Source organism: Micropterus salmoides, unplaced genomic scaffold (genome assembly GCF_014851395.1).
Source record: "Micropterus salmoides isolate LMB-PRFRI ecotype aquatic unplaced genomic scaffold, ASM1485139v1 Ms_hic_scaffold_17, whole genome shotgun sequence".
Lineage (NCBI taxonomy): Eukaryota > Metazoa > Chordata > Actinopteri > Centrarchiformes > Centrarchidae > Micropterus > Micropterus salmoides.
In genome coordinates, this window is record NW_024040817.1 from 11,002,964 (window position 1) to 11,016,325 (window position 13,362).

At 40.2% G+C, this 13,362-nt stretch overlaps 2 protein-coding genes across 2 annotated transcripts; one reads left to right on the forward strand and one right to left on the reverse strand.

Moving 5' to 3' along the window:
• Positions 1-324: 324 nt before the first annotated feature.
• tomm40l (translocase of outer mitochondrial membrane 40 homolog, like) lies at positions 325-7,494 on the forward strand. Its single transcript, XM_038725631.1, has 10 exons — positions 325-405; positions 1,440-1,651; positions 3,135-3,202; positions 3,514-3,606; positions 3,704-3,805; positions 4,269-4,374; positions 4,560-4,682; positions 5,592-5,668; positions 6,065-6,167; positions 6,720-7,494. Exons 2-10 carry the CDS (start codon positions 1,441-1,443, stop codon positions 6,857-6,859), a joined length of 1,023 nt encoding a protein of 340 aa, XP_038581559.1. The 5' UTR covers positions 325-405; position 1,440; the 3' UTR covers positions 6,860-7,494.
• A 1,505-nt stretch (positions 7,495-8,999) lies between these two features.
• Positions 9,000-10,238, reverse strand: LOC119907928 (apolipoprotein A-IV-like). The gene is made up of 4 exons (XM_038725632.1): positions 10,135-10,238; positions 9,988-10,035; positions 9,756-9,906; positions 9,000-9,659 (listed from the first exon to the last, which is right to left on the reverse strand). The coding sequence occupies exons 2-4, from the start codon at positions 10,019-10,021 to the stop codon at positions 9,080-9,082; spliced, it is 765 nt and encodes a 254-aa protein (XP_038581560.1). The 5' UTR covers positions 10,022-10,035; positions 10,135-10,238; the 3' UTR covers positions 9,000-9,079.
• Between the last annotated feature and the right edge of the window lie 3,124 nt (positions 10,239-13,362).

Genomic DNA, 13,362 nt, shown 5'->3' on the forward strand with positions numbered 1-13,362 from the left:
TAATAAGTTTGAAGGAATAAGTGTTAAAACCGGCTTTCCATACTGCCATTTGACCTTGAAGGTATCTTCTACACGCGTTGTGCTGTCTGCCGCCGACGTGACGGCTCTCCGCCAATCAATAACCTCAGACTATCACATCCCGCCCCTCTGGAACGGGCGTCACATCTATTAGCAAATAGTGTTTCAGTATGAGCGTGACATCATCAACACAAAGCCACGCCTTCGAGTCGTCAAGCAAGATAAATGACTGAGAGGTGTTTCGGCCAATCATTTTTGAGGGTCACGGTCCATCATCCAATCATAACGTGTCTTGAGAAAATAGGCGGGCTTTAGGGTCACTCACGTCTTCTTCTTCGGTGCTGCCGGATTCAACTTCCGGCTGTATCGTCCTCTGGAAATCACAACGTGAGTAGCAATCGTTACCAGTGTGCTTTATATAACAAGCGGTTTCACTGGAAACATCAACATATAACATATAAGCTGTTTTTTCGGCAGTTGCCATCTCACAAAGCGTCCTTTGATTCCCTTCACCAGCGCTTTGTTAAAGCTGCTCAGTAAAGAGCTAGCAAACGGCGCTAGGGAGCTAGCTTAGCTAACTTTTGCAGCCTGGCTTGTAGGTGAGGGTAACTGTTAGGTTTCATTCAAAGCATTACCTACAGATAATACAGAACGAGGCTAGTGATCATGATGGTCTTACCTATGTACATCACATAACGTTATTGATAGTTATTAGTAGCCGGTTTTTCTTACCTGCTACTATAACTTTATATGAATGAGCATGATCTGTGTGAAAGGTTAAAGGGGCACACCGGTTGTAAATTACACATAGAGATCAGTCTACTCATTATAGGAAGTATTACTCAGCCTGTGGCCACGGTTGTTTAGTGTCGTCTTCTGTTCTGAGGAAAGCTTTCTAAATACTAAGTGAATAACCCTGATGATATCATGGTATGCTGTGTTCTTGTTAAATGGGAAATGTCTGAAAGCTTGTATATTTCTGACTTGGATTTTAATGATATAAAAGTGCCTGCTATAATGTCAGTGTACCATCTTATGACGCCTGAAATGAGAAATCTGCAGTCATACAACTGTCTTGAGTTGAATGAGGTGTGTTGAGGTGACCATCTCTCCTTCAGGGCACGAATGCTTCATTGTAGACTTAAAAAAATTTAACTAAAGGTCTGCATTAAAAATTGGACATGTGGAGTTTGAAAGACATGGGCATGATCCAGGTATGGAAGGTTTAATGAAAGACTATTGAGTTGCATTATGTGAACTTGAGGATGCAGAATGTGAGGAACTGGATCTACAGCTTTAATGTTATCTCCTGTGTTGATGTACCTGCTGATACTCAGTGACGCAAACAGCCAAATACTGCTTTCATCCCAGTCAGTCAGTCACCCTTTCTCTTGCTTTATCCCTTAATTTCTCTCTGGCAGAATGGGCAGTGTTTTGGCTGCCAGCTCCCCAAACCCTCCACCACCAGCCTCTGGCGGTGCTCCCGTCCCAGGGTTGACGGTGCCGCCAGGCTTTGGGATGCCTCCAGTTTCCTCAGTTATCACCCCCAGCGAGGCAGCCTCAGGACATGAGCAGGAAGAGAACTCGTTGCCTAACCCGGGAACATTCGATGAGTGTCATCGCAAGTGCAAAGGTAAATAAAATATACACTAAAATGGAAAATCAGTAAAAATAGAAGACTGGGTAGACATTTCAAGATACACCGTGTTATAAATTACATTTATAATGTGGTCTGTGAGAACATTATGGAGCTCTGAACATAGCAAGTAGAGCCCGACTGAGAAATCATTGTGCCGATATCATCGGCTCATATGAACTAACTGCAGATATATCTGTTTCAAGCAGCCGATAAATGTCAGTTAAAGTTCCAGTGTGTTATATTTAGGATCTATTGACAGCAATGCAATATAATATCCATAACTATGTTTTCAGTGGTGTATAAAGAATGAGTCATTTCTATCTTCATATACCGCGGGTCCCCTTACATGGAAGTCACAAAGTTTCTCAAAGTCACCAAGTTTCTGCAGTAGCCCAGATAGACAAACTGCTCTACAGAGCACATTGTCAGTATGTTGAATACTTATGAAGTAGTAGTTGTAGTACTCGTCGTTGTCGTCTGGTTTGTCGGAACAAAGAAGCGACATAAAAATTTGGACAAAGGGAGACCCACACGTAATGTTTAGCACAAGAGCTGACTGAGTGTGTAGGCAACCAATCAATGCGACACACACACCAGCGATCCACACAGCTTTCTCTTGATTTAAGTTAAAACGTTTCAACATTCCTCAGAATGTAAAGACAGATAAGCGGTATGAAAACCTTCCAGCTGTGTTTTCCTCTGCCGTTGTTGCTGCAGTGGTCTGTGTGACGGGAGCAGAGGGCTCTGTGAGCGGGCGGCTGGCCGGCCTCACACACTCATCCTGCGGGTTGGTACAGGCTTCTCCCGCAGCCACTTGCGGAGCTCCTCAACTCATTTGAGCATATATTTTTTTTCCCGCCATCACTTCTCGTAAAACTGTCAATATTCGAAATCTACACAGTTGATTTATCACCTCGAAACTTCTCAGAAGTGGATTTAGTGATGAAATAACGTATGAAAATTGTAAAATATAATACTTTCTGCTGCTGGCCTCTGTCCAGGGCGCACAATGAAGCAGTGAATAGTGTCGATTCTCTCTGACCAGTCAGCAGTCTGCTGTGTCTTCACATTACATTTTAGTATCGCCTCAGCTCGCTTGAATCCTCGACGGAGGTGATACGAAAAAAAGTACCTGGTAGCAGCTACAGGTACAACTTTTCCACAATAGAAAACCAAAAGAAGTAGAGTTGAGGCGAGTCAAGCTGGTACTGTGCAGTGGAAAAGGGGCTTTAGTTCAAAGTACTATTTATAACAATATACAAAGTTTAATTTTAAGCTGTGTTATTACATTTAATCTTGCTGAGGTCTGTTAACTACACATAGCAAATGTTAGGAATAATCTTTGTTTATGTTATGTGTTTCTGAAAAGAATGCCTGCAGATTTATTGGAATATTGGATTTTAAAATCCTAAAATATCCTAAAAGTGCCTGCAGTGTGGATTTCCTGTGTCTTATCTGCATGTGTTTTTGTTCTCAGAGGTTTTCCCCATGCAGATGGAAGGCGTCAGGCTGGTGGTCAACAAGGGCCTTAGTAACCACTTTCAGGTGAGTTTTTACACTAGAAATTTTTACTACACAAATCAAGACTGTTTTTAAGATTAACTGATACACAAAATATATCCTTACTGTGTGAAAAGCTCTTTTTTTTTTTATAAGACTTTAGTCTGGAACACATCCACTGACCTCTCAAAACTGATAATTGATCTACATGTTGGTGCCTTGTTAAACGCAGGTTCATCAGTCTTTTGGTAGTGTGAAAATAAATAAGCAATGATAAAATCAGTTCAATTAAAGACTAAAGAAAGTGAAGTGCAAACGTTTTTAATTGTGTCCTTTTTTTTAAAACCCTCGTTAAGGTGAATCACACTGTGCTGCTGAGCACTATGGGAGATTCCACCTACAGGTTTGGTGCTACATACGTTGGATTAAAGCAAGCAGGTCCAGCAGAGGTATGCTGCAGTAAAATCACTGTGAATCTCATCTGACATTTATATTTTCTTTTATATATGAACTGTGACATAAATGCTCTGCTCTTTTTTTGTTCAGTTTTTTCCGGTCATGGTGGGAGACATGGACAACAGTGGCAGCCTTAACGCGCAGATCATCCACCAGGTCTCCAACAGAATACGATCCAAATTGGCCTTCCAGGTAAAACCAATTTTTTTTAATTCCCTGTTTAAATAACTTTAATACCACTGTAACCTGACCATAGTGTACTAGTATACTTCTTCTATTTTATTTCTTTTTAATTCCCCTGATTTCTCTCAGCATGCATGATGTAAACCGGAGCTAGAGTGATAGATCTGCCTAGCCTTTTCGCAGATAAATTGCATTGGCATATAAAAATTCCATTAAATTTAGATTCAGTTGCCTCATTACAAAGTTTGTCCACCAGGGAGCACTGGAAAGTATTTTCTTTGGTTATGTTTTTTTTTTTACAATGTAAAATGTCTTGATCACAATTCTTAAATAATCAAATTAAACAGATCTTTACCAAAAATGCTTGCATATGTGATGTTGATGATCAGATTTTTAAAAAAAATCTCTGTATCAATCTTCAAAATGTAGTCTGGTAAAGTGTTAACTTTGTGAAAATCTGTGATGTCCGCAGACACAACAGCAGAAGTTTGTGAACTGGCAAGGTGATGCTGAGATCCGGGGAGAAGATTTTACTGCAACGATTACTCTCGGAAACCCAGATGTCCTTGTTGGCTCTGGTAGGTCTTCAGTGAGTAATGCTGCATTGAGGATCCTGTCTGCTGAAAAGTTACCGTTTTGTCATCCAACGACTAAAATTGGGTTATGTCTGCAAATGTGTTAGGATAGTTTTTGATTTTCCAAAAGTAGATATCTATGTTGACCAAAACAACCTCATATAATCTTGCTGTTGTCCGCCCGTCAGGTATTGTTGTAACACACTACCTCCAGTCCATAACGCCGGCTCTGGCTCTGGGAGGGGAGCTGGTTTACCACCGAAGGCCAGGAGAGGAAGGCGCAGTGATGTCGTTAGTTGGCAGATACACAGGTGAGACATGTTATGTAAGCTGTTGACTGGACTCATAGCTTCTCCTGGATCCTATTTACTCGGACTTAAAGTGGTGGTATTGTGGTTTTTGGCTTTTTCCTTCTCCTTTATTGAGTTGTATATCTTTTTTGTGCATGTAACAGGTTTGCAAAGTGAAAAAGCCCAAAGTCCAGCCCAAAGGGAGTTCCCATCTCCTACAGAAAACTCTGCTCTGAGCTGCCTGAAAACAGCTCGTTTGTAGTCCAGCCTTTACTTCTGCTTTCTTGTGATGTCACAATGAAAATATGTGTCATAATGCTCGCTGCGCTACTAGTCCAACACGCCCTCAAAAGCACCGGTGGAAAAACCCTGAGCTGCAGCACACACCTCTCCTCTCCCTTCCAAACACTAACCACCCTCCAGGCAGTCAATGGACATGAAGTTGTTAGTGTGATGTAGAGACAGAGCTCAGATAAAACTTAATGGATGAAAGATACATTTGTTACAGATCAATAACTCATCACTCTGAAACTCTTGCTCCAGTCCATACATGTAGCCTACAGTTGAATCGAAGCCGTTTACCTTCTTTTCGCTGACCCGCCTTTCTCTGCTTCTGATTGGCTAGTAGTCCTTAACTAGGAACTGCGCATGTGCAACTCCCAACAAAGATCATTTAGAGACGAGATGTATCACTACATAGCTAAAACTAAGCCTTCAACACAGGGTGAGATGAGGAGCTGCAGCAATGTGCAGTATGACAAAAAATATGGTGTTTTTTTGAAAATTAAACCATGTAAACTGGTTCTGGTACAACCCCTAAATAAGATTATGAACCTGAAAATGAGCATAATACCACCTCTTTAATGAGACCATACATTTGTTTATTTATTTTTTGTTAAACTAGTATTGACTTGATCTCCCCCTGCACAGGCAGTAACTACATCGCCACTTTGACACTCGGCTCAGCGGGGGCTCATGCTTCATACTATCACAAAGCCAATGAGCAGGTAACTTTGCTGCCTTTTATTTTTCCCATTTGTCAGACTCAGTGTTTAATTTGGTTGGAAGACCACATGGCTGATTATTGAGGCAGTTTTAGGTGAGAGAAAATTCACCTTAGGAATCAATATTTCTTATATTCATATATTTATTTCTCTTTTGAGGAGGACATATGACTACCTTCAAAAAATGAGTCCAGATATTATGTTACTTTAGTATATATGTACTACTGGCTTTCAAATAGCGTGTGTGTGTGCGCGCGCAGTAAAGCCAACCTCCTTGATAATTACATATGTATAATGTAAATGCTCCCTGACTGTGTTTTACCTGTTTGTGTATCCTTGCTTATAGCGTTTTTCGTGTATCTGCATTCATCATGATCTAACGGTCTGTCTCTTCAACAGTTGCAGGTCGGTGTGGAGTTTGAGGCGAGCACCCGCATGCAAGACACCAGTGTGTCATTCGGCTACCAGCTAGACGTGCCTAAAGCCAATTTACTGTTTAAAGGTACCACGTGTGTACACTCGATGTCAGGGGAAAAACTTAAATATACAGTGCATTCATTACCACAGCTGTACAAAGAACTTTTTTTACCAGCCAAAGGAAAATCTAAATGTTTTTTAATTATTATTATATTATTATATTTATATTGAGTTGATGGATTTACAAGCCTTTGTTAAACAGCAGGTGACTGTATCCTGGATCCTCACTGTATTTGTAGACAGATAAAACGACTGAGCAAATTTCCCAAAATGCTGAACTATTCGTTCAAGAATTGTTACTGTTCCTCGGCCTTGTCTGTGAAATATCATGCAAATGATGCATATTTGAATTGAAACTGAGTTTTCCAAGAGAGGGAAAAGGGAGAAAATCCTAAGGAGAAGTTGGATATTGCCACAGAAAAATGGCCTATATACAAATGATTTTGTGTTGTTACTTTTTCTTTAGAATGCATTTTTTAAATGACACAGGCATACATATGTGCAGACATGTTTTTATGAAATGTATTGATCTTGATAATTAAACCATCTTCTCCGTCTCCTATTCCTATCCTTTCAGGTTCAGTAGATAGTAACTGGGTCGTTGGTGCAACGTTAGAAAAGAAGTTGCTCCCGCTGCCGCTCTCTCTGGTCCTCTGCACCTTCCTCAACCACCGCAAGAACAAGTTCCAGTGTGGTTTTGGCGTCACTATCGGTTAGACTGACTGAGCCGCAGGTTATCGACCCGTAGACTGACTTCCCAGAACAGACAGACTCACTATGGACAAGCAGATTATACCACATGCAACACTTGTGTCCCATCACCTCATTCTGTCACTCGACTCTGCCAATGTCATGTTATTGGTTTCCCAGACTGTCACATCAAATGTTGGTGATTAGAAGGGAATAATGTAAATCCAATGCATTTAATGCTATAAGATGAATTGTCTGATTGATTAGAAGTGTAACGTATGATTGGTCAGGAATTTGGACTGTAGAAAGACGTAACACATTAAGAGACATTACAGAATCACAGAGCTCTTTGTTTGTCACTGAGTTCAGTGCCTGTCCAGTTTTGAATTTTATTCATGTTCTTTTGTTTGTTTTTTTTACTGTAAAGTCTGTCTTGGCGTGCAGTGAATGGATTTGTTGTCATTTGCTTGTTTAAAGGTGATTTATTGGTTAAAGACAAGTTTACCAGCTATCAGGAAGTAGTGTACTGTACCGCATGTCACGTGTACAACCCATCACTTGTTTTGTTGCCTTTTTTTTATGTTACATACATATGGAACCGTATATATATGACCTGTATATACCTCTTGGAAACGGATAAATAACATTTCTTACAAAAACTGCATGTGTTTGGTCGTTTCCTTCAGTCATCTCGTCTACTCTTTTCTATTTTTATTTATTTTTTTTTTTTTAAGTCAGTCTAACATTTTAAACCACTGATCCAGGTACTGAAAACGGAGAGTAGAAAACCAAACTAAAAACAATTTCAATTTACACAAAAGTGGGGGAAAGACATGAGAAATGTCTCAAGCAACATCTACATGCCATTCATCGTTCCCACAATCTTGACCAAAATGTTTGTCTCCCCCACCAGCCATTAATGTAAAATGACATTCGGTTACTCCTTCACTGTGAACACTAGTAATTTATTTGCACCTCGATTTCCTATCTTTACCTTAAATGTTGGCACAGTGTCAGTGCTTATGGCCTTTTAAATAAATACAAGTTTTGAAATATATTATAGAATATATTATTGTATGAACACCATTAGATCCAAGTGTGTTTTTTTTTTGTTTGTTTTTTTTTAGGATTACGTGTGCGACCTTTCGTTTAAAAAAAACAAAAAAAAAAAAAAAAGATTGTTTGATACTGCTCGTGAAGTGTTGGACTTTACTAAGTAAGAAAACCTTTTTGTAAATAATTGGGGTCCCTGCGTGCCCTTTATTAGCGTAAATAAATATATTAAGAGGAAGTCCGATTAGTCTGCTGCTCTGATTTGAGTTGGAATTTGTGAAATGCATTCATGAATCTGGTAATGACATTGAAAACCATTTTCAAACGTATGTTTACGTTGTTTTTTTTAAATGCACATGCAGGAAAGATACTTGTTATGTATTCGCAGTGTGCGCATTCCAACTCCTGCATAGGTGACTGTAGACTTTCAGAGGGAACTCTGTGACGGCCCTAGGTTTGTGCCCTCTTTTGTTCTTTGTATCTTGCTGTGTATCTATAGGTAGGCAGTTGGTGGGTGGAGCTGATACTTTGTGTGAGATTCAACACACCTGAGCCCCACCTGCTCAGGTGGCTGTAAAGGATCCTGCATGATGATTTGACTGTCTCTTTTCCTGGCCTGCCAACTGATTCTGTTTTGTTTCTTTGTGTTATACACCCATACACTCCACTCACACATACACTGCATGCATACTGACCTGACAAACACCTACAAATGTATATTTTACTTATTTTACTTATTAAAATATCTAGTATTTTCAGACTGTGGTTTCCCTTTTTTGTCACATACTGTTGAGCCAGGTTGTGACAGTTGAGTTTAAGTAAAGCATGAGCACAGAAAAGTTTTTTTGTTTTAAATCACATTTTGTAATCCTTTAGCATGTTGCCCAAACGCCCTTCAGTAGTGTGTTTGCTAACACAGGATGAACCTGTGAGAGACAGTAATTTGGTCAAATGCTTTTTTTGTAATGGGTAGTGTTGGTTTCTAACTGTCAAACCCAACACAGGAATAAAAACTTGCTCAGCAATGTATTGTGTAAATACAGTAACACTGTCTCTGGGTTTGAATCACTCATCTGTGAAAAAGTCATCCATGTTAATAAAGACACCAACAGTCTGAACTTCTTCATTACATTTTTATTTAATGAGATGGTAGAGTTAAATATTTGGTGTGTGGAGGCTGATGGTGGATCCCATTTACTGGGTCTTCTTGGTGAAACTCTCCAACAGAACAGCCAGCTGAGCCTGCAGGTCCTGAGCGCTGGCGTCCAGCTTGGACTTCAGCTCCTCTCCGTATGGAGCCAGGTTCTGCTGGATCTCCTGGGTTTTCTGGGTCAGCTGGGTCTCAAAGCTCTGGGCCAGGGGGATCATGCTCCTCTGAAACTCCTCCAGGCTCTGCTCCATCTTCTCCTTCATCTCCTCGGTGTAGGGAACCATCTGGGCCTGCAGCTCGTTCACGCGATTATCCAGCTGCCCCTTCAGCTCCTGGCTCTTCTGTAGCAGGACGGCCTTCAGGGCCTCGGGATCCATGGCCTCAACGTAGGGGGCCGCCTCCTTCTTCAGCTCCTCCACCTGCCTCTGGACGTGCGCCACCATCTCCTCAGCGTAGGGCTGCAGGTTAGTGCTCACGGTGGTCAGATCCTTCTCCAGGCGTGCCTTCAGCTGCTCAGCCTGCTGGGAAAACTGATTCATGAAGTCCTGCGTCAGAGGAGCCACCTGAGTTTGCAGAGCAGCGACGTACTGATTCACTGTGTCGGCGCTCTGAGAGATCCTGGTACTGACAAACACAGTAAGAAAGACAAAACAGTTATTTAATTGAAACGTACACTATATTTCTAATGTCATTGGGCTTCTTTATCAATTTGAATCTTACTTCACTTCCTGTCCCAGCTCAGACTGTCTGATCTGGGTCAGGGAGTCCTCGGCCGTTTGTGTTGCCTTAGCAACGTAGTCCCAAAAAGCATTTTTCACAATGTCCAGACTGGTCTTGGGCGGCTCCTGCCACAGGATGTTGGCATTGCAAACTGTGCAGAAAACAGCAGATTTAGCACCTATAAAAGTTTTGGTATACACGGATCTGTCTTTTATTCAAAGGAAAAACTCACCAGAGAAAAGTGCGAGAACCACAAGTACCTTCATGATGGAATTTGACTCTGTTGGATAAAGAAAATAAATGTGATTTAAAATAATGACCATTAATTTAGTCATGAATTTATGAAACATGTTCTAATAATAATAACAAAAGGTGTTACCTTGCAGAGGTGTCTCTTCCTCACTCTGTGTCTGATGACTTGTGTTGTGCAGACGGCCGTTCAGAGTCTATATAGCCATATTGAAGGGTAAAGTCCTTCTCCGGTTGCCCTGCTGGACGGATTCTTGTCACTACTCTCATTCCACGTCATAATTTAAGTGTCATCGCCTTTTTCATCCTGTGAGATATATTCTCTGGCATCTGAATGGGTTATGCAATCTTTTAAAGTAGTCATGCATTAACTTCAATTTTAAAGTAGCAAATAAATGTAAGGAAAAGGCCCCAAAACTTAAAGCTGTATTGATTGATTTTTGTTGGCATCTTGGGGGCAGTGCAAAGTTGGTATGGCTAACTCATTAGCAAACACATCCAGCAGATACAGAGCAACATTAGCATCTGGAGTCATTGTGTCTGGCCCCGTGGCGATGAGTCCAATATTCACTCTCCTTTTAGCTCTTTTTTTAATCTCTACCAACTCTTGAGGGAAATATCTGGCTCTTTAGCCGCTAAATGCTCCACTATGTTCACCACCTTGTCTCTAAGTTTGTCTGTCTGTCATTTGGCGCTTAGCAGATAGAGTACAGTGGGTATTTAGAGCTTAAATTAGGTTGATGAGAGCACTAAGACAATGAGCTGAAAGGTGTTAAAAACTTCTATACAGCTGCAATGAACTGATGAGTTGCATGAAAATGCTCTGTTGGTTCGTCACTACGAGTGATATGTTTCATATAACACCAAGTCATTTAACTTTTTGCTAATGTAAAAAAAATGATTATTGCAGCTTTAAGCAAAAAGAAGCACAGAAGTATCAGCAGTTACAGAGGCAATACATAAATGTTACTGATGTCATTAGCTCACCTGCACCTGTGTGCACTGGACTTGTGGGTAAAATGTTCATGTGCCTTTTGATTATTGATGTGCCACAAATACATTGATTATATGGATTGATGCCTTTTATAATGTTTGATGCTTATGTATGATTGTCTGATTGCTCCCCTTTGTATTGTTGCTTTCATTATTAATTTTATTAATATTTGTGACTTTCTCTGTGAAAGGTGCTACATTAAATAAATTTTACCTACTTACTTACTAACTAAAATCTGTAATAAAAGGCCTAAAGTAGACAGAACACTGAGGAGGAGACACAAAAAGCACAAATTGGTCTAAATTGGTCTTCTGTGAGGCATTTTTGGCAACAAGGACTATCGTCTTAAGTATTCCTGAAAATGTTGTGGAAAAGTAACTTTTTTCCTGTTATTGAATTGAAAATGTGAAACTTCCACACAGTATATTCTAGATTCATTACACATAAAGTGAAATATTTTAAGCCTTTTTTGAGATGCACCTGTAACTAGTTTCAAGGTCTACGTGTGCGTCATATGAAAACACCTGGGCGTTTCTCAGTAGTTTCTCCTGGGAAGAAGACTTTAGCTCATACGTCTTATCAGGGAATCATTGTACAAGAAAACATAACATTCCTTCGTAACGGTAATCTGCAGTTCAGAACTGGATCAAAGTCCTGCTCACAATTCACTGACATATAAAACGTCTGAAAACAATAGCTTGTCTACGTAAAGTTGACATTCAGCTGAATCAATATGTTTACTGTCCTTCATAAGTAACAATAGAGTAATCAACAGAAACAATGCAGTGATTGAACCGTATGTCACAACAGAGTGAAATATTAACAACCTCGTAGTCTTATCTGCTGACTGTTGAGATCATCACCGTCTTTACGCATGTCATAAATGAGTAACCCAAAATCATGTCTCCTGACTGTTGTTTCACTAATTTGAATTAAATGCACCCTGGTTAATGTGTAATCTACCTGATGGCTTTATATACATTCTGTGATATTGTATATTTCCTGTGTATATTTTAGGTTGCAATTTTAATGTTAGCACTGTCCCTATCAAATAAACAAACAAAAACTTAAATCGTAGGCTATAATATGATTCTGGTCAGTGTAAATGACAAGAGCCCAATAAACAATGCCGAATAACAAACAAATTAAAAAAGAAAGAGGGGCTATCAGTTGAAAATCACAGGTCAAAAGCAAAAAGGTTAGAGAAGATTAAAAAAAAAACATTTAGGCCGTCCTGCTACAGAAGAGCCAGGAGCTGAGGGGGCAGCTGGATAATCGCGTGAACGTGCTGCAGGCCCAGATGGTTCCCTACACCGAGGAGATGAAGGAGAAGATGGAGCAGAGCCTGGAGGAGTTTCAGAGGAGCATGATCCCCCTGGCCCAGAGCTTTGAGACCCAGCTGACCCAGAAAACCCAGGAGATCCAGCAGAACCTGGCTCCATACGGAGAGGAGCTGAGGGCCAAGCTGGACGCCAACACCCAGAACCTGAAGACAAAGCTGGCTGCTCTGTGGGAGTCCTTCACTAAGTTGACCAAATAAACGGACTAACATCTATAATTACTCAGTTATGTATTGTTTCTACTGCCTGATTGTTAGTTATCTCTGCTGAATGAGCGTGGTGTTCATGGGACAGATAAAAAGTGCAATACCTCATTTTCTATGTTTGTATGTTGATGAAAGATGCTGTGAAAAACAACCTTCTAAGTAATGTCAGTATTTAACTATAACTTACTTATAACTATAAGCTGCCATCTGCAATACAATAACAATAAACAGGTTAAATGTGTTTTATGCTGTCACTTATATTCATATCTGAAGAATAATTTTTAAAAATAGCATTTGGGGGCTAGGGCGGCCCAGTGGTCCAATGGATAGCGCGACCCCCGGGCCGCAGAATAAGCGATTGACGATCGATCGATCGATCGATCATTTCTCTACACATCTTTCTATCAATTTTACTAGACTAGAAAATTGTTTAGTGGGAGGAAGTGCAGATGCTGTGAACATGTTAGCATGCTAAAGGTAGCATTTAGCTTAAAGTGCCTCAGAGAGGCTGCAGACTGTTTTTCAAGTTATTCTTATTATCAGTTATTATTGTTTTGCCAATTTTTCCAATTATTGAGTGTTCACTACAGTCTCAAACTTTTGGCAACAAAATCAAGTTTCAAATAATATGTTTAAAGACATTTAAAAGACATTACAACAGATTTCTTTACAATAAAATACCTGAGCGAAATCTTTACTCTGAAAGCTGTCTGCATAATGTATAATGTACATGAGGGTTTTATCAGGTAGTGGTGATGTCCTCCCTGATTTTCCACTGTTGGCACTGTTGTGATGTGGAAGCAGTAGTGACAGCAAAT